This window comes from Indicator indicator, chromosome 18 (genome assembly GCF_027791375.1).
Source record: "Indicator indicator isolate 239-I01 chromosome 18, UM_Iind_1.1, whole genome shotgun sequence".
Classification (NCBI taxonomy): Eukaryota; Metazoa; Chordata; class Aves; order Piciformes; family Indicatoridae; genus Indicator; species Indicator indicator.
Window position 1 is genome coordinate 17,673,405 of NC_072027.1, and position 20,648 is coordinate 17,694,052.

At 51.8% G+C, this 20,648-nt stretch overlaps 1 protein-coding gene across 1 annotated transcript in view; it reads left to right on the forward strand.

The window, feature by feature from the left end:
- PDLIM4 (PDZ and LIM domain 4) overlaps positions 1–20,648 on the forward strand; it is a 63,823-nt gene that overhangs the window by 17,120 nt on the left and 26,055 nt on the right. The window contains exons 2-3 of the mRNA XM_054389120.1: positions 1,941–2,092; positions 14,803–14,887. Of these exons, the coding sequence (XP_054245095.1) occupies positions 1,941–2,092; positions 14,803–14,887 (237 nt within the window). The remainder of the gene's footprint in view (positions 1–1,940; positions 2,093–14,802; positions 14,888–20,648) is intronic.

Consider the following 20,648-nt stretch of genomic DNA (forward strand, 5'->3'; position numbering starts at 1 on the left):
CCATTTCTAGTTTATTTCCATTCCCCCCACTCCTATCATTACCTGACACCCTAAAAAGTCCCTCCCCAGCTTTCTTAGAAGGACCACAACAGTCTGTCAATGCCACATCTTCTTACAGGGGTTCAGAAACCCTAGCAGAACAAATGCATGCCAGGGAAATAGATCTACCCTGGGTTGAAATGTCCTGTGTCAGAGCTTTACAGCTAATGTGTGCTGCAGCGTTCAGAAAGACCTCCTGTTGTTTGCTCTGGGCTGAGTCACCCGGGAGGAGGAGTTGGCTGGGCAGGTGATTTGGAGCAAACCAGCTCAGCTGAAACTATTGAAGAGCAAATGGCAGATGCTGATTAACTCTGACAAGGCAACAAAAGCCTTAATTCAGGCTGCCAGTTCAACTTAACACATAAGAAGTGGTTTGGAGCTCTTCAAGCACCATCAGGTTCAGGTTTCGGTGGTGTTGGTGGTTGTAATCACACAGGGAGCAGTGCAGCAGGTCCATGGTCTGTTAGGTGCTGGCTGCTTTGTTGGCCTCAGTCCTGTGAACAGCCCCAGCTTGATCCAGAAAGATCTTTGGTGGTAAGGCCAAGTCCTCTTTGTGTCCCCTATGAAAACAGCTCTGGGGAAGGTGAGAACAGAGACACACATGTGCCACCATTCCTACAGGCCTGTCTGGTTAGTGATGGCCTGCAGGGGCCAAGGGTTTGTGGCACACTGGGGAAGTTGGTTTGTAGTCACTGTGGGGCAGGTGGCCACCACTTGGTCTCAAATAGTCTGAAAAACCATCCCTGGTTTGTTAGTGTCTGGCTGCCACCAACACGAGCTGCATTCAAGGGGAGATGGAGGGTAGAGCAGTGATGATGTTGCCTGGCTCAATGGAGCAGGGACCCATCACCTCACATGGGGGATGACACCCATTTAAATCAAGACTAAAAGGGGTCATAGAATCATAGACTTGTTTTGGTTGGGAAAGATCATCCAGTCCAACTGTAAATCTAAGCCCCCCACAGCCATCAAACCATGTCCCCAGGTGCCATGCCCACACGTTTCTTGAACACCTCCAGGGATGGGCACTCCACCACCTCCCTGGGCACCTACTCCAAATCGAAGCAGCATCATGCTCTAAATGTGGTGGGGATAACCAAAAGTTGGACTGGCTGGACCTTCTCACGTGGTAGACCATGTGGTTGGTCAGTGGAGTGAATGACTGAAGAGGAAATTCAAGGGCAAGCACGTAGCCCTTAAGGGCTTGAACAGAGACATTTACCTGTCCTGCCTGCACCTTGCATCATTTAGTTTTATTGCAGGAATTAAACCCCCATTTGGGCTGCAGCAAATGAAAGGGTAACTTCTGGAGAAACTCTTTGATGGGCTGCAGGGTTGGTCTTCTGGCTGACCACAAACAGTACCTGAACCTGTCATTAGTTCCTCAGGAAAGAAATTGAGTGTTATAAGCTTCTGGCATTCCTACAAAACCAGAAGGAAAGGCTTGTGGAGACTTAAATGAGCTGAGTGATGTTGCAGGCAGGGGGAGGAAGAGAGAAGTCTTCTGAATGATGCTCAGGAAAAACTGATGGCCAGTGGAACCTCTCCACAGGGGTGATTGCAACTCATCTTCTGATCACATAGTTGGCCGAAGAGGAGGATTTTGTGTGCTCTTGAGGGACTGACTCTCTGGCCTGCAAGCCAAAGGGGAGTGTAAAGCAGCTCTGGGAAGAGGAAATGGAGTCATTTCAAGGATGAGACAAATCTGGAGAGGACCAGGTCCCACCCCAACTGTTGCTGACAGCAATCTCTTGTTTAAGAGGATTGTTGTAGAGGATGTCCCTCAGAGAGGGACCTGAGAGCCCCGGCTCTGCCATCCAGCCTCTGGTAGATGCTGTTAGTGTAGGCAGAGCACATCTTCTCCATCCTATTGGTAACCCCTTTCTCTTTTCCCTGCCTAGATTAACCCTGGCAGTAAAGCAGCCATGGCAAACCTGTGCCCAGGAGACGTCATTCTGGCTATTAATGGAGAGAGCACCGAGAACATGACACACCTGGAAGCACAGAACAAGATCAAAGCATGCATGGACCGGCTGCTGCTCTCAGTGAACAGGTAGGTCCTCCTCTGTCTGACATGCTCTTGTGTCAGCTTTGCTTGGCTCTTCTGCAGAAGGTTTGGGGCTGGTCCCAGAGCAGCTCTGGGAGCATCCCCGTGGTCTGTGTAATTGGTCTGTGTTTGTAAAACCAGCAACATCAATTCATCTTCAAAAGATCACTGAGGTGCTGCAGTGAGTCCAGAGGAGGGCAACAAAGCTGGTGAAGGGTCTGGAGAACAGGGCTGGTGAGGAGCAGCTGAGGGGACTGGGATTGGTCAGCCTGGAGGAAGGGAAGCTGAGGGGAGACCACCTGGCTCTCTACAACTCTCTGAAAGGAGATTGGAGCCAGATCTGGCTGGCCTCTTCTCACAAGAAGAGGATTGATGGGGACAAGCGATAGGACAAGAGGAAATAGCCTCAAGTTGTGCTGGGGGAGGTTTATGTTGGATGTGAGGAACAATTTCTTCCCCAGAAGGGTTGTTCAGGCTTGGAACAGGCTGCCCAGGGCAGTGCAAGAGTCAGTCTTAAAGGCCTCCTCCAACCAAGATGATTCAGCTCATATCTGTGTGGATTATCACTTGTACCATGCAAGGCCTGTCCAGGCTGAGATCTGGGTCAGGTCCTTCAACCCAGTGAGGCTTTTATCAACTCAAGCAAGTGTAGGAATGGGATGGAAATCTCCTTTGGGCAAAGCCTCCCCGTTCATTAACCTTCACCTCTCGTTTTCTTAAAGATCTGTTCACTGAATAGACATTTGAAGCTCCTGCCAAATTCACCTTTTTAGACTATTTCAAAGCAAAATGAAGACTTGGGGCTTTCTTTTGCTTTCCCTTGGACTTCTGCAGCAGGAGGTTCCCAATACCAATGACCCAGGGAATGGGAGTGCTCCTTGTAAGGCTCACAAAGGGCCAGTGTCCTCTGTGGCAGATGTAAATACACAACCTGCCACTTCAGATTAACAAGGCATTTCCTGCTGTGAGGAGCCATCACCAAGTGTTTATACTTCTCTTGGAAAGTGTGGACTTTCTGACTGGAGGCCTGGGCAGAGGGGAAGGAGCAGTGCCCTAAATGGAGCAAAGCCTCCTTGGTTCCTCGTAGATACAGTGAACGGTTTGGGTTGGAAAGGACCTTAAAGATCATCTAGCTCCAACCCCCTTCTTCCTCATGGTTCATCAGACAGTGGTGTCCCAGCTGAAGTGGTGTCCCCATGCCATAGGGGTGCCCCACTGTGAGGGTGGCAGGACAAGGGGCAATAGGTGGAAGCTGAGGCGTAGGAAGTTCCATGGAAACAGGATGAAAAGTTTTTTCCTTGTGAGGGTGATGGAACACTGGCACAGGCTGCCCAGGAGGGTTATGGAGTCTCCCTCTCAGGAGGTATTCAAAACCCACCTGGATGCATTCCTGTGTGATCTGCTCTAGGTGATCCTGCTCTGGCAGGGGGGTTGGACTGGATGAGCTTTCGAGGTCCCTTCCAGCCCCTAACATTCTGAGGTTCTGTGGTGACAGAGCCCTGGAACAGGCTGCCCAGAGAGGTTGTGGAATCTCCTTCTCTGGAGACATTCCAAACCCACCTGGAGGTATTCCTGTCTGACCTACTCTAGGTGATCCTGCTCTGGCAGGGGGGCTGGACTGGATGATCTTTCAAGGTCCCTTCCTACCCCTAACATTCTGTGATTTAGGAAAGCAAGCCAAGAAACTCTCCTGAGGTTCTCCTAGCCGAGGAGAACGATCATTTTGCTTTCCCTTTGGAGCAGTTTTAGGGAGACTGGGTGGTCTCCTACCCCAGGGGTTGTCCTCCAGGCAGGACAAGGGTTCCCTTCCTGGCTGTCTGCTGGCTGGTGAAGCTCTCCTAGGAGAAGGTGGAAATCCTTGGGCAGTGACAGAAGGTTTTGGTGAGCTACCAGCTGCTGAGGTGGTTTGGCAGCAGAACAGCTTCGTCAGGAATTAGAATAAAGCTCTGCTGAAAACAGCTTTCACCTGCAGCCTGGCAGCAGTTTGTTCTCATGTATCAAGGTTCCTCCTGTGTGCAGTTGTGGGCTGAATTCCCACTTTTACACCTCATTTTAGCCATCAGTATCAATTGAGGTCTGTTTCTTGGCTGAGATCAGACCCTCGAGTGCTCCTCCGTGGGAGGCATGCGGTACATGCTCGGCTGTCTGCTGCTGTCCACCTGGCCCTCATGGTTAGGAAGTGGTGCTGGAGTCTTGCTGCTGATAGCTGTGAGCATACTGGTGGTGGTAGCTGCCTTGTCAGTGTACACAGAAGCACATCTCCTCTCTTAAGAGGTGGCTTCTTGCACAGACACAGGACAGGGGCTGGGTCACACTGGTACAGCTCTGCTCCGTCCTGAGAGGAGTGGAGAGAGGTCTCAGAGATCAGCCTTGGTGGGGTTAAAGGTGATCTCTTTAGTCTCACTGAGATGTAGAAATGTCCATTAACAACCTTGTGATGGTCTGGAAGCAGCTGCATGGAAGACTACTGGCAGCAGAAGGGTCTGTGGCTTCATGTTGGGTTTGCCCAACTTCACCTAGCAAGGTGGATTATCTTTTAACTGTGAGACCCTGCAGTGTGCCCACAGCACTGGTAGATTATCTGAGGCAGATGTTGCTGGCTTTGCTAGGCAGGAAGGCAGGCAAGAGGGCTGCAGTGGTTTTGTCAGCCCTTAGCCTTCACAAACACAGATTTTTAAAGCATCTCATGTCTCATAGGCAAAAATAAATGCTGAGGTTTCCACAGGCAGGAGCTGGAGATGGTGAGGACCTATTCAGGCTGAGGTGGATCCTCTCAGGCATGAGGTTGTACTGGTGGGTTGGTTAGGTGGCTCCCCCAAGAGCAAGACACACCTTGGCTGTGCCCAGAGAAGCCTGTGAGAGTGACCTGTCTCTTGAGAGGAAAAGCTGAAGAACTGATTTTCCTACAGCAAGGAGAGCAGCAGCTCCAGCAGGGCTTCATCAGGTCTATTTTTAGTCTGGCCCAAAGCAAGTGCTTGGTGACACAGCTCTTGGATCTCTCTCCTGAGTGACCTGTTGGATCCAGACAACCCTGCCCAGCCGTTAGTCATTGCTGGAAGCACATCTGCTGCTACCTCCTTCATGTGAGCTGATCCCTGTGATCCAGGACCTGCTGCTGCTGAGGGAACAGTGTCCTGGGCAGTGACATGAAATCTGAGGTGGGATTGTGTTGGGGGGCTGGGGGGGTGGTATGTGTCCAGGAGCTGCTGTTTGTACCAACTGTGAATCACTGCCCTGGACTCTGCTGTGGTGGAGTCAGGCAAGTCCCATGTGCAAAGGCATGAGTTAGAATCCTCTCCCTTGGGCAGAAGGATGCTCTCCAAGCAGTGTCCTCTCTGAACACTGCCTTCAACAGAACATAGCTTGAAAAACAACAACAGGACTTCTTTTTTTTTTAGTATTATTTAATTTTTTTTCTGGGATTGTTCAGCCTGGAGAAAAGGAGGCTGAGGGGAGCCCTCATTGCTCTCCACAACTCCCTGAAAGGAGGCTGGAGGCAGGTGGGGGTTGGTCTCTTCTCCCAAGGAACAAGAGACAGGACAAGAGGAAAGAGCCTCACGTTGTGCCAGGGGAGGTTTAGGTTGAGCATGAGGAGCAATTTATTCCCCAGAAGGGTTGTCAAGCCCTGGGCCAGGCTGCCCAGGGCAGTGGTGGAATCCTCATCCCTGCAGGGGTTTCAAAGCCGTGGAGATGTGGTGCTGAGGGCCATGGTTTGGTGGTGACCTGGCAGGGCTGGGTTGATGACTGGACTGGATGATCTTAAAGCTCCCTTCAAAACAATTCAGTGATTCCGTGTTTGAGAGAGCAAGCTTGTTTGTTGTGTGTCTGCAGTGAGGATGATGAAATTGGATGTGAATTCTCTTTTACTGCAGGAGGTTTCCTCCAGCTGGGTGTGTGTGCCGAGGGTGGGCAAGGAGCTTGGCAGTGAAGGGCTTCCAGCCCTGTGGTGCCCTCTGGATGTCTTCCATCCTATGCCCTTTTCTCCATGAACCCTTGCCATTATGTGTTACCAAGGCAGGGAACAAGATCAGGGTTGTTTTCAAGCTGTGGTCACTAAAAGGCCTTTGATGAGAGAGTTCAGTGGGAAAATCAGAATGAGGGGAAAATAGGCAGGGGAGGAGATGGAGGGGGAGTTACTGTGTGGTCTGGTGGGATGTCCTGAGACCTGCATGGCTGCTGAAGGCTTTTGAGGAGAGGCTGAGGGAACTGGGGTTGTTCAGCCTGGAGAAAAGGAGGCTGAGGGGAGACCTTCTGGCTCTCTACAGTTCCCTGAATGGAGGCTGGAGCCAGGTGGGGGTGGTCTCTTCTCTCAAGGAAGAAGTGTGTGTTAGGATGAGGGGAAGTGGCCTCAAGTTGCACCAGGGGGATTTAGCTGGGACATGAGGAACAATTTTCCTACTGAAAGAGTGGTCAGGCATTGGACCAGGCTGCCCAGGGAGGGCATGGAGTCCCCATCCCTGGGGGGGTTTCAAAGCCATGCAGATGTGGTGCTCCCAGCATGGCTTAGTGGGCTGACAGTTGGACTTGGTGATCTTAGAGGCCTTTATCAGCCATAATGATTCCATGACCTAGATTTTGGAGGTCCTGGGGGCTGCAGAGGGACCAGTGGATTTGATGGGAGGAGAAGCTGGGCATCCTGTCAAACGTACTTCATGGAGACATTTGGATACAGCAGTGGGAAAACAAGAGCCAGGAGGAGTGGAGAGAATAAACAGTTGGAGTGTGAAACTTTCCCTCTCCTGAACTTTGAGAGGGAACAACTGGACCAAGCTTTGAGCACAGTGAGGTGTGCCCATGTGGCTGGCCTGCACACAGCTCAGCACATCTGTCCTTGGCCCAGTCTGGCATTAGGAATGTCACACTGGGTTTGATGGTGTTGCTCAGAATCTGTCCATCTGTGCAGTCTGGAAGGAGAAAAATGGAGAGTTTCTGGTCAAACATGAACAGGTTTCCCAGGGAGGTTGTGGATGCCTCCTCTCTGGATGTGTTCAAGGCCAGGTTGGACAGGGCTTGAGCAACCTGATATCCCCAGCCATGGCAGGGACTTGGAACTAGATGATCTCCAAGGTCCTTTCCAACCCAAACCGTTCTATGATTCTGTATAATTTCCAAACACCATAATGAATGGAGGACAGAGACAGCTGTTGGGAAGCACATCTGGTGTGGTTTTGCTCACTGGGAGCTGTGTTGAGCTCTGGAAGTGGGGAAGAGGGGGAACTCAGTGGCATCTGGACCCCAATAGAAGTTAGGTTGTGAGGCAGCAGGAAAGGTCCTCAGTGCAAAGGGCAGCAGAGGGCTTCCAGCCCTCCCATCATTGCTGTGGCCTCCTCTGGCCCCACTCTGACAGATCTGTGTCTGTGCTGTGCTGAGGACTCCAGAGCTGGCCCCAGCACTGCAGGTGGAGTCTCAGCAGAGCAGAGGAGCAGAATCCCCTCCCCTGCCCTGCTGCCCACAACACTGACCCTGGGCTGCAGGCACAGCAGAGCCACAGCCCTGACACACTTGAAAAGCTGTCACATGCCCTTCCCAGCAGTTTTCCCAGCATGGGCTTGGAGCCAGCTCCTCCAGGAAGGATGCAGCAGAAGCCTTCATGCTTCCAGCTGGCAGATGAGAAAAGCATCAGAGAAAGCTTCTGGCCTCGCCTCGTCCCTCCGGCACAGCCGGGCAGGTCTGGGCAGCACTGCCCAGGACTTCCCAGGGCTCTGTGTCAGCAGGAACAGCACCAGAGCTGCCACAAGGTCTCCTGTCCAGTGCCTGAGGTCCTTTGGGAACTCAATTCTCTGTTCTCAGGTGGTGGTTTCAGCAAAGCACTGTTCCAGCCCAGCTTTTTGGCTGATTTTACCTGAGGACATGACCTGATCTGAGGCAATGAGTCTTCTTCAACAGCCAGAGCTGCAGCAGCACCTGGAGAGATAGCAACATACAGAGGAGCTGGGGAGGCTTTAAGAGAGAAGAAAATCCCCAGTCAGATGATGGTGAGACTCTGAACAGGTCTCCCAGGGAGGTGGTGGAAGCCTCATCCCTGGAGGTGTTTAAGGCCAGGCTGGATGTGGCTCTGGGCAACCTGATCTAATGTGAGGTGTCCCTGCCCATGGCAGGGGGTTGGAACTGGATGATCCTTGAGGTCTCTTCCAACCCTGACAATTCTATGATTCAAGAACAGGGCAAGCTGCACTGTGGAGTTGGTTATCTCTGGATCCTGGGCTGCTTGTGTGCTCTTGCTTGGATGCTTGACCCTTCCATGGTAAGAAATGGTTGATTCCAAGAACCACCATGGATCTTGATGTGCAGACCCTTGTTCACATGGACATACATCACTGCAGAGAAGCCAGAGGTGATTTATCAAACCTGTTGTTGCTGGGTCTTTTGTTACTGTTGGAAAACAGATTTTCCCTCTGGGGTGGCCACTTTCTGGAGACAGAACTCCCAGGTTCTGCCAGCTTCTCACCATGCTCTTTGGTTTGCTGCTGATGCCCTCCAGACACTGCCTGAGCCTCTCCAAAGTGATGTGAAAGAGCAGATACAGAGCTGCCCTGAGCCCTACTATCTCTTTGCAAGCCACCAGCACTCCACATCTTTAGAGCCATCTCTCCAGCACTGCACTTCCAGCCTTGTCTCCTGTGGGTTTCATAACCAGTCCAGACACTGCAGTGTCCCAAGGAGAGAAAATTAAAACTGATGTTCACAGAATCCCAGCATGGTGAGGGTTGGAAAGGACCTCTGGAGATCATCCAGTCCAACCCCCCTGCTAAAGCAGGGCACCCACACCAGCTTGCCCAGGATCTCCATGTCTAGGTGGGTTTGGAATCTCTCCAGAGAAGGAGACTCTACAACCTCTCTGGGCAGCCTGCTCCAGGGCTCCACCACCCTCACACCATAGAATTTTCATCTCCTGTCCAGATGGAACCTCCTGGCTTCCAGTTTGTGCCTGTTGCCCCTTGTCCTGTCACTGGGTACCACTGACAAGAGTCTGGCCTCATCCTTTTGAGACCCACAAGTTGAATATGAAGTTTTCCTCTTTATTCCTGGAATTCCTCTGGAAGCTTCTCTGAGGAAAAGGCCAGTAATGAGCCTGCTGGACGTGTAGCCCCACAAGTCCCTGGAACCTCACGTAGTTGATGTTCCTCTGAGCCCTGCTCAGCTGGTGGAGGTTTTGCTGGGGTCCATTTGCTGCATGCTGCTGGGAGGTGGGAAGGATGACAATGTCTGATGGACTTTTACTGGAAACTGGAACAACTGAAAAAGTGAATCACAGCTTCCCCTCTGGAGCTCCTCAAGGACTAATAGAGAGGAAAATCGGCAGCTTTCCAGAGCCTGCATACACAGCAGTGGTTTCAGCTGAGAGGAATGAAGGGAGGAGAAATCCCACAGCTTCTTCATGTCCCCTGGATGAGCTGGGTCCATCTGGGTGCTCAGCAGAGCTCAGCTGCTGTGGCTGTTTAGCCTGTGCAACGCCTCGCCCATGGTCAGGCTGCATGGATGGAGCTGGAACCTTGGTGAGGTTCACAGTCCTGGGCAACTAAATCCATCAGCTGTAGCTGCTTCTAGCCTGAGTTCAGCTCTTAGAAGGCTAATGGCCATAGCAGTGATAAAAATCACAGAATCACACAGCATTAGAGGTTGGAAGGGACCAGCCCCTCTGCCAAAGCAGGATCACCCAGGGTAACCACAGAATCACAGAATCAACCAGGCTGGAAGAACCTCCAAGATCATCAAGTCCAACTGATCACCCAACCCTATGTAATCAACCAGACCATGGCACTAAGTGCCTCATTCAGTCTCTTCTTAAACACCTCCAGGGACATTGACACCACCACCTCCCTGGGCAGCACATTCCAGAGGCCAGTCTCTCTAGGAAGAACTTCTTTCTAAGACCAAGTCTAAACTTCCCCCTGCACAGCTTGAGACTGTGTCCTCTTGTTCTGTTGCTGCTTGCCTGGGAGAAGAGCCCAACCCCCACCTGGCTACAACCTCCCTTCAGGTAGCTGTAGACAGCAATGAGGTCTCCCCTGAGCCTCCTCTTCTCCAGGCTAAACACCCCCAGCTCCCTCAGCCTCTCCTCATAGGGTTGTGCTCCAGACTAGTGGTGATGTGCCACCATGGTTGGTGAATAGCCTTCTGGAGATGGGCAGGAACCTGAAGTCACCCCCCCTCCAGAAATGATGATCCAGTTTGGGGTGAAATTCAGTGATGTGGTGGTTCTGGAGGTTGATGAAGCTGCCTCCCGCTCACGCCTACATGGCTGCACAGTAACAGATGGTGACGTCCTGGGTCTTGCTCTGGCTCCTTCCCAAGTGCTAAATGTCAGTTTGTAAGAGGATGGAGAAATTAGAAATTCAATAAGGCTGAGGAATTCTTACAACTTGAAAGCAGCTCTACAAATGCCGAGAGCACGAGGTGCAGATCGTTACCAGGTGCGAAAAGAGCCTGGTGAAATACATGAGCGTGTGCAAGGCGTCTTCTGGGGATGCTGCTGAGCCCCTGAGAAAACAAATGGTGGGGTAAAAGGTGGCTGCAACTCTGAGTTGTTTAGCTATGTCTCATTAATGGGTCTGCTCCCCACAAAGCTCCAGCTTGAAGGTCCAGCACTGACCTAGGTCAAGTTGTTTTTCCTGAGGGTTGTCCTAGCAGCCGTTGCAGTAGAGCAGAACTTGGGTAGTGCAGGTAATGACTTCCACATAGCTGATTTCATCCCCTACAACACATCTGAAAGTACTTTTCCATCCCTGAGCTGTAAATGAAAGGACATGGAACATCTGAGTCTGATCTCTCACCTTAGAAAAGCGTGGGGAAGTTTTCTTGCTGTTGCCTAAACATAAAGCTCTGGCTGGTGGTAGCATGGACCTGCTGCCAGCGGCCTTGGGGTGGTTGAGCTGACCCTGAGGTCCCTGCTTGCTCTGCCCTCAGGTCCTGGGGGGCTGCAGGGGATCCCCTTTGCTGCTGGGCATACTGGGGCCATGGGCATGGGTGTGTTCCTGCAGCTGGGAGTAGGGTGTGAGCTCAGGGCATCAGCCGCTCTGCAGGAGCTGACCCTGGCCTCTCAGAGCCAGCTCCTCATGGCTTTGGATTACCCTGGATTCTGCTGTTAGAATCACAGAATTGTTTAGGTTGGAAGAGACCTTGGAGATCATCCAGTCCAGCTGTTAACCCAGCACTGCCAGGTCACCACTAAACCATGGCCCTCAGCACATCCACAGAGCTTTGAAACCTCTAGAGGGATGGGGACTCCCCCACTGCCCTGGGCAGCCTGGTCCAGGGCTTGACGGCCCTTTTGGGGGAGAAATTGTTCCTCACATCCAACCTAAACCTCCCCTGGCGCAACCTGAGGTCATTTCCTCTCATCCTGTCACTTGCTCCTTGGGAGAAGAGACCAATCCCCACCTGGCTCCAACCTCCTTTTCAGGGACTTGTAGAGAGGGTCTCCCCTCAACCTCCTTTCCTCCAGGCTGAACAACCCCATTTCAGCTGCTCCTCCCCAGCCCTGTTCTCCAGGCCTTTCATCAGTTTCATTGCCCTTGTCTTGGACCTGCTCCAGCACCTCAATGTCCTTCTTGGGGTGAGGGGCCCAAAAGTGAGCCCAGGATTCAAGGTGTGGCCTCAACAGTGGTGAGGACAATCACTTCCCTGGTCCACATTATTTCTGTTCCATGGAAGAGGGAGCTTCATTCTGTGAATGCAAACACTCCTCAAACACACAGCTTCCACTTCTCTTTGAGGCTCATGTTTCTCCCAGTCCCTTTGGCTTCGCAGGCAGCCTTTAGATGTGCCAACCAGAACCTAAAGTGTGCCATAATAGCTGAATTTCAGAGCAGTTCAAGTGGCAGCTGTGGCTGAGGTGAGCCTGGCTTTGCTCAGGCCACTGCTGGAAGCTGGATGAGGTTGTCCACAAACTTCTGGTCACTGTAAAAAGCTGATGCTGAAGCACTGAATTGAAAGATTAAAAGCAGAAGATGTAAAGAGGCTTTCTACGTGCAGCTTGAGCCTGGCCATGTCTTTCATAAAGTGTGGAGCAACCCATAATGACTTCTGGAAAACACAAGTTTCTGGTGCAGCTGGTGTGATCTTTGTTCATCAGGCTGTGAGGAAAGGGGAAATTCCACCTAGAAAGTGCTGGCAGTACTGGTGATCAAGTGCTGTAGCTTCAGACAGAATGAATTTCTGGCTGTTGTTCTTATCTTCTGCAATCAGAACCTCTTGCTGAGTCTCAGCTCTTATTTACTGGCAAGCTGAGGTCTTCAGGGCCCCTCTAAGCTGTCTGGCATGTGGGCTCCAGAGCTGAGCAGAGGAGGGTGTTGGAACTGCCCCTTCTCAAGCGGCAGCTTGAGCCCACATCAGGCTGATCCACGGAGGGGATCGGATCCTGGTGGGTCTGCCAGGGTAGTTAGGACATCTCCATTGTTCTGGGCCTCTGGAGGAAAGTCTCAATGTGGAAGCAATATACACAGCTCTGGATTGTGGTGAAAAGAGTCAGGATTGTTGGGAATGCTGCTGTGCCAGGGAAGAATCACGGAGTCCCAGCATGGTGTGGGCTGGAAGGGAACTCTGGAGATCATCCAGTCCAACCCCCTGCTCAAGCAGGGCACCCACACCACCTTGCCCAGGATCACAATGGCCAGGTGGGTTTGGAATCTCTCCAGAGAAGGAGGCTCCACAACCTCTCTGGGCAGCCTGTTCCAGGGCTCCAGCACCCTCACACCAAACAAGTTACTCCTCCTGTTCACATGGGACCTCCTGGGTCCATTGTTTCTTGTCCTGTCTCTGGGCACCACTGACAAGAGTCTGGCCTCAAGCCTCTTGCCCCCCACCCTTTAGCTCTTGCTGAGCATTGCTCAGATCCCTTCTGGTGCTGCTCTTCTCCAGGCTCAACACCCCCAGGGCTCTCAGCTTTTCTTTCTCACAGAAATGCTCCAGACCACTCAGCAGCTTTGTACCCTGCCCCCCCCCCCACCCCCCCCACCCCAGAGTCCCTCCAGTAGTTCCCTGTACCCCTTCAACTGGGAATCCCAGACCTGGACACAATATTCCAGCTGTGACAGAGTAGAGGGGAAGGAGAACTTGCTTGACGTGCTGGTCACACTCTTCTTGGTGCACCCCAGGTGACCATTGGCCTTCTCAGCCTCAAGGGCACATTGCTGGCTCATGATGAGCTTAAGTCACCAGGTGATGGATCCCAAGTGATCTAAAGCCATGGAAGCCTTTACTTTTGCTGCCTTCGTGGTGAGACCCTGAATTTGGCAAGGTAGGTTTCTATACTGCCTGGTCAAGGTGCACAATACCTGAGGTAGAAAATCACCTCAAGGACTCCTGGCTTGAAACCATGCTTTTTATTTTTCAAGCTCAGGCTCTGCAGATCTTTAAACCACAGCTGAATGTTATATGTGGTGAGGCCACAGGCTGTAGAATGGTGCTTGGTGGCAGGGAGGGACCTGTGTCCATCAGCACAAGACCCATTCTCATTGTGGTGGGTGGGGACAGGGCCTTGAGCAACCTGGTCTAGTGAAAGGTGGGGTTGGAACTAGATGATCTCTAGGGTCCCTTCCAATCTACACCAGGTTATGAGGGTGAAGAGAACACTTTGCATTTGAAAACATCATTTGGTATTTCATGGAGCTTCCATCTCCCAATTCCACCTCTTAGCATCCGGGAAAGTCTGTGTCTGAGCCTACTGGGCCTTGCTCAGGCCCCTGGAGCTCCCTCCTGCCCCAAGCATTGCAGAAGAGAGCCACACTGTAGATCACATCCCTGCCATGCCCCCAGGTGCCTCTGCAGGGAAAAAATGATCAGGCATATGGAAAAATCTTTGGAGAGTGGCTGCATCCTGCTCAGGCTTGGCAGGGTGGAGGATGCATTTGTGAATGGAAACTGTATTTTTAGGGCTTTTTCTGTCTGGCACTGGTTGAAAGGGTTAAGATGACTCATGGAGGGTTGCATAAACCTGCTTCCCAAAAGGAATTTATAGCATTCCTGCTGTGGTCTAGCACAGAGGGCTGCCAGGGAATGTATATACATTTTTTTATATATATATATACACACATACACACACACATCATCAGGGTTCAGAGCCAGAAAAAAAAGGGGCAGAGCCAGGAGTGTGCACCACAAGAGTCACCATGAGTCTGTCTGCTGCTCTCTTGAACTGAATTAAGTTTGCCTCATCAGCTGGAGCCTGGAGATCAAGAAGGTGTTAAGCTTTGTGTTTTTGACAGCATGGAACTGGCATCTTCTCTCTTTTCCTCTCTGCTATTCCTGAGGAGAGTTTTAGACAAATATATATGCTGCAACTACCTGGAAGGAGGTTGGAGTGAGGTGGGGGTTGGTCTCTTTTCCCAAATTACAAGCGAATAGAACAAGAGGAAATTGCCTCAAGTTGGGCCAGGGGAGGTTTGGGTTGGAGATTAAGAACAGTTTCTTTGCTGCAAGAATGGTCAGGAATTGGAAGAGGCTGCCCAGGGAGGTGGTGGAGTCCCCATCCCTGGAGGTGTTCAAGGAACTTGGGGCCATGGTTTAGTGGCCATGGAGCTGTTGGGTTGATGGTTGGACTGGATGATCATAGAGGCCTTCTCCAACCCTACTGATTCTGTGATTCTATTCATTTCCTACCAAGCCTGTTTTAAGAAGTCTGGGGTTTGTTTTTTTTTTTTGTTGTCTGGGGGGTTGTTGAGGTTTGGGGGTTTATTTAGAAAAGCAATTGAAGCTGTCTTCGTTTCCCCCTGCAGAGCCGAAGGGAAGACTTGGTCACCTCCTGTCCTGGAAGATGGCAAGGCTCAAGCCTATCGGATCAACATCGAGCCGGACCCACAGGTAGGACAGCAGTTTGCTTTTCTGGGAGAGGAGAACTGTGTCTGGAATCTGGGAAGGCCTCTGTTCTGCCTGCAGTCTTCTCAGAGGCTGAGGAGTGGCTTTAAATATCATGTTAGACTTTTCCATGCAGGTCTTGCTTCTGCTTTCCTCAAGGTGCTAAGGCCCAGGTTGCTGTGGTGATCCCTGACCTGATCTGGCTCAAACCCAGCTCTGTAATTGTCCTCCACCCAAGTCAAGCTTTACTGAAGCAGCTTGGTGGCAGGAGGAGGTTGGGCAGCACCAAGGGCCCCTGCTGCCCCAGCACCAGACCCCCCCTCAAAGCCAGTGACCAGGCTCATGGTCAGCTTTACTTTTGATGGAGATGTTGAGAGCCTGAGAGCCTCCTGAAGGGTGCTGCCCAGTGTCTGCCCTTCCAGGAGCACAGCATGCCCAGGGTCTGTTTGCACCTGCCTTGGCCAAGCTGCCTCTGTCTTGGCTGCCTCTGGAACCCACCACCCGCTCCTAAGGCCATGGTGGTGATTCACTCCACGTGCTGGTGGATGACTCTTGTAATGGGCTCTTTCTTTCTTCTGTCTCACTCCTTTCTCTTCCTTCTCTCTGCTTTGCAGCTTGGCTCTTCCCTCTGTCTTCAGCTCCCTTCCATAGACTCTCCTGCCTGCACACTGCCTGACTTGCCTTCCCTTCCCACCCCATGGTCTTCAAGAGCTGGGACGTGGGCAGTGCCATCTCCAGCAGCAGCCTACTATCAGGAGGTGGATGGAGCTGAACAGATCTCCATCTTTCATAACCATCTCTTGACTAATGGCTTGTTAGCAAGGTCAAAGATGACTCTGGGTCTCCTTTGGCTTCTGAAAGCAAAGAGGAACAGTGTCTTGCTCCTCCATTCCTGCCTTTGACTTACCCGACTGTTGGGCTTTGGATGTGCTGATCCCTGATGCCTGCTGGAAAGGTATCTGGGGAATAAAGAGGAGAGCACAGGGAGGGGATGGAGCAGGAGGGGACTCCTGCTGTCTTGCTGCTTCTCAGGTGGGTGCTGAGTTGATGTGTGTGCTGCAGGCTTTCTCAGGGCACATGGGGTGATGGGTGGCAGGACTGAAGCCTGCTAAGACTTCTCACTGCTGCAGGTTGGCCAACCCCTCCCAGAAGAGAAACAGCTGAACTGCCTGCAAGCTATGGAAAACCAGAAGTACATCAGTTAAAAAACCCCTCCTGTGGTGGCCACAGCAATGTGGGAGCACTGTGTGCTGGTGCTGAATGTTCAACTCTTGCCTGTGTGGTTTCCTTCTCCACAGAGGTGGTTTGTGTCAAGGGCTGCTTCATGAGAGCTTTTTCTCCATTGCTTGTAGAGTAGATGCCTGCAGATGCTGCTGCTGCTGGCTTAGTTCTGCTGCTCCTTCCTGGAGGTGGCTCTGTGAGTGTCCTGGCGACGGGCCTAAGGTCCCTCACAGCCATCCCAAGACATGCAAGTGTGGAAGAGGGTAGGATGACACTGTGAGGAGTAATGCTGGCCTAATTTCCCTTCAGGGAGGAGTGAGGAGAGAGCACTGGCAAGAGAGACTCCATCAAATGGAGTTGGAACTAGATGTTTTTTGAGGTCCCTTACAACCCCAAACCACTCTATGAAGTAATAGGGATGAAGATGAGATTCTCCAAACCCTACAATGAGCAGACCTGTATAGTCACAGCTGAGTCTGTTGGCCTTGGGTTGGAAGAGACCTTGAAGATGATCCAGTTCCAAACCCCCTGCCATGGGCAGGGACACCTCCCACGAGCCCAGGCTGCTCAAAGTCCTGTCCAACCTGGCCTTGAACATTTCCAGGGAGGGAACATCCACAACCTCCCTTGGGCAACCTGTTCCAGTTTCTCACCACCCTCACTGTAAATAGGTTGCATTTCTGCCCAGGAAGAGTGGGCAGAGGGGCTTGTAGCTGGGACTGCAGAATGGCACCATCACCCCCACCCCCACTCATGGATCTGCTCATCTCTCCTGCCCTGACTGACAGAGCAGGGGGATCTGTGAGCTCGGGTTTTGAGTTCTGGCCATGTTTGCTTCATTAATCAATTACAGCAATCTTTTTTTGACAGAGATTTTTTTCTTAATAGACTTTGATGTGCTCCAAACCCTCTGAAATATTAAATGAGGACCAAATGTGCAGCCGTCCCACTGCCAGAGACAACATTTCTGAGGGTTAATGGAGATTGGATTTGAATCTGGCTATTAATGTCTGTTACATATGGAGCTCTTTAAAAATTAGACAGCTACAGGCAACGTAATGAGGAGGGAGAGATGGATTTTCCTCAGCCCAGACCTGCACTGAAAATGTCTGAACCTGGGGACTGTTCTGTGGACAAAGCAGACGCGGTCGTGGCAAGGCACTGAGAGAAGCCTGTGAACAAAAATCAGCAGGTCCAGGCAGCAAACTTCTCTTGTGATCTCTCTTGCAGTGCTGCCTGTATGCCCACATCTTCTTGCTTAGTGGCTTTTTGGGTTTCCCAGAGAGGAGGTGAAGGAGGTACCACATGACAGTATTCTCACAGTATTCTCGCTGTGGTTGCACCCAAGATGTGCTGCTTGACTTTTCTCCCTCCTCAGATTCACTGTGCCTTGAGGGTAATTCATGCTGACTGCTCAGGACATGTGCCAGTAGCTGTCCTAACCCCTGCCTTATTGCAGCTGTCCTCTGACTTGCATGCTGCTGAGGGTGATGAGCAGCACCCAAGAGTGCAGGCCCTTGCAGCAGGCATCCCATCCCTGAGGAGCAGCGTTCCCAGTCCTGGCTGGAGTCCTCTCTGGAGTGATGCCATATGACCTAGGGCTGATCCATGCTGTTTTCATTCAGCTTCTGTAGCAAAGGCACTTATTAGATTGTGAGGGGAACAAAAAAGGCTCCTCATAAAGAAAGAGCTTGGCTCAAAACGTGCAACCTTTAGGTGTACCTCCTCACATCTGAAAGAACACAATCTGCTCTGAAACAGGGAAAAGAATTCTGCTGGTGTTCTGCCCTCAGATCACAAATCATAGAATCATGGAATGGTTTGGGTTGGAAGGGCCTCCAAAGGTCATCCAGTCCAACCCCCTTGCAGTCAGGAGGGACATCCTCCACTAGGTCAGCTTGCCCAAAGCCTGACCATGAATATCTCCAAGGATGGAGCCTCAACTACCTCCCTGGGCAACCTGTCCCAGTGTTCCACCACCCTCATGGTAAAAACAATTTGTTCCTAACATCCAATCTAAATCTGCTCTTCTCTCATTTCAAACCATTGTCCCTCATCCCCAGGCCTTTGGAAATAGTCCCTCTGCAGCCTTCCTGAGGTTTAGCTTTGTCCTTGAAAAGGCTTTTGAGAGTTTGACTGCAAGTGGCCTTTGCAGCAATGGGGAACACATATCTCTCCCTTCTCCAGGTCATACTCTACCAACCTTTTCCATCCTGCTAGGGTAAGATGTCTTGAAAGTCTTTTGAGTTGTGCCTGCAGCAATTCTTGCTAGAGGTCCTGAAACTTGTGAGCAGAAGCAGAATGCCCAAATCTGTGATTTCTAGGAAAAGATGTGCCCTATAATGGCATTTATTTGATTTTTGGGTACAGTCTTTGTCTTGAAGGCAGCAAGGCTTGCAGTTATCCTTGGGGCCAGAGAACTTGGAAGGGATGGACCAGCTGGCCAGCTCTCCTCTCTTTCTCAGTCTGCTGTGGTTTGTCAGTTGAGCTTTGTGGAAAACTCCTACTCAGAGACCAGGAGTGTAATCAAATCTCCTTTTTAAAACCTTGATTAGTGCTGTGACTGCAAGGGAGAACTGTCCTCACCACTGAGGAAACTGGAAGTGGAGAGAGCTGCTTGGTCAGAGTCATAGACTCAGATAATGGCTTTGCTTGGAAAAGACCTTCAGGATCATGGAATCCAACCATCCTCTAACTCTGCCAAGGCTGGTGCTAAACCATGGCCCTCCCTGTGTCTTTTCAACACCTCCAGGGACAGGGATCCAACCACCTCCCTGGGGAGCCTGTTCCAGTGTTTGGAAACCCTTTCAGTGAAGAATTCATTTCTCATATCCAACCTGAAGCTCTCCTGGTGCAACTTGAGGCCATTTCCTCTCATCCTGTCACTTGTGTGTTCCTTGGGAGAAAAGACCACCTGGCTCCAGCCTCCTTGTCATGGAGTTGCCATGTTCCCTCAGCTGCTCCTCACAAGATTTGTGCTCTAAACTCTTCCCCAGCTTTGTCACCCTTCTCTGGACCCTCTCCAGCACCTCAATGTCCTTCTTGGAGTGAGGACAATGAGCAGGAATGACTCTGGGCAGGATGCTCAGGAGTGACCTTCATGCAATAAGATTTTTTAAATGATGGACTACAGTTATCAGGTGGTTACAGCCTGTACCTAGCAGCAAGGACCCAGAGAGGAGGACCCAGACTCAGTGCTGTTGAACCTTGCATCCTAAATGATGAACCTAACTACCCAAGGGCTGTGTGTCTGTGAGTGATGGTGGGACCCACAGAGATGTCACTGGGCAGCTCAGTGCTCTCCATGGTCATTGCAGGAAATCAGGATTCCCACCACGCAGCCATGACATCACCTTCGATGTGCTGAGTTCATCTTGCTTTACCACTGGCTGCTTGGCCATCCCTTCCCAGGAGAGCAGGATCACCCATCCATCAGGTTCCTGAAGTCCCAGTGTCTGCAGCTCGTAGTCAAAACACCAGCATGTGGTGCTAATAGAAGCAGAGGATGTTTGTCTCCTGGCCCGTTCCCATACTGCCAGAGCTGGCAGCTTTCTGGCCCGGGGTGGGGCAGGGCAGGGGGCTGGAAATGTGGGCTTTGGGCCATGGGGCAGAGCCCCAGCAGTGCTAATTGATGGGAGATCAAGTGTCTGGGTGTGAGAGCCCTTGCAGCAGGAATTCAATTGGCAGCACGGAGCCGGAGCTGGAATAGGATGTGAGTCCTCCGGACCTGGAGACTTGGCTAAAGTCAGCAGTGTGGGGTGGAAGGCTGGGTTTCCTCTGGCTGTCTGGAGAGGGAGAGGCACTTCCCACACTTCCCCATCCCCATGGGAATGCCATGCTGGTGCCACCCAGCTGGGAGAGTGGCTCCTGGTCCCTCTTGCCTTGGTCCTCCCTTTGTGCCCCGTGAGCAGCAGCGTTTGAAGGCCAGCCAGGGGTTGAGCTGTGAGCAGTGGAGAAGATCTGGTCTGTCTGCAGTGCCAGGGGCTGGGTTTGCTCATCACTTCAGGTTTTTCCCCCTAGTGTGCTGGTTTGTGCCTGACAGCAAGTTCTGAGGCTGCAGAGATCACGTAGTGGTAAGGGTTGGAAGGAACCCCCTGAGATCATCTAGTCCAACCCCCCTGCTATTTATGCTACTTTGCCTGGAATCAGGTACAAGGTGTGCAGCTTGCTGTGGGAAAATACCAACCAGGATGGGGTGAAGAGGAGGAGCTGGGGCAAACTTGAACCTAGCAGAGCTGTTCAAGCAGCCTGAGCCAGGCAGGGCAAGAAACCCAAAGCCACGTGTAAGCCAGGCTGAGGGACAGTGAGGAAGGGGCCAGGGCTGCTCTGTTACATGTGCTGATGTGGGGTGGGCTCAGGTCTGTGTGGCTGCAGGACTGGTGTTGTGCTGGCTGGGCATGGGTGACTCTGCTTTGTGGAGCCTGGCTGTGCCTGCCCCCATCAGCTGCTGGAAGGCTGCTCTAAGGTCTCCCTGGATCCTTCTCTTCTCCAGGCTGAACAGCCCCAACTCCCTCAGCCTGTCCCCATAGGGGAGGTGCTCCAGCTC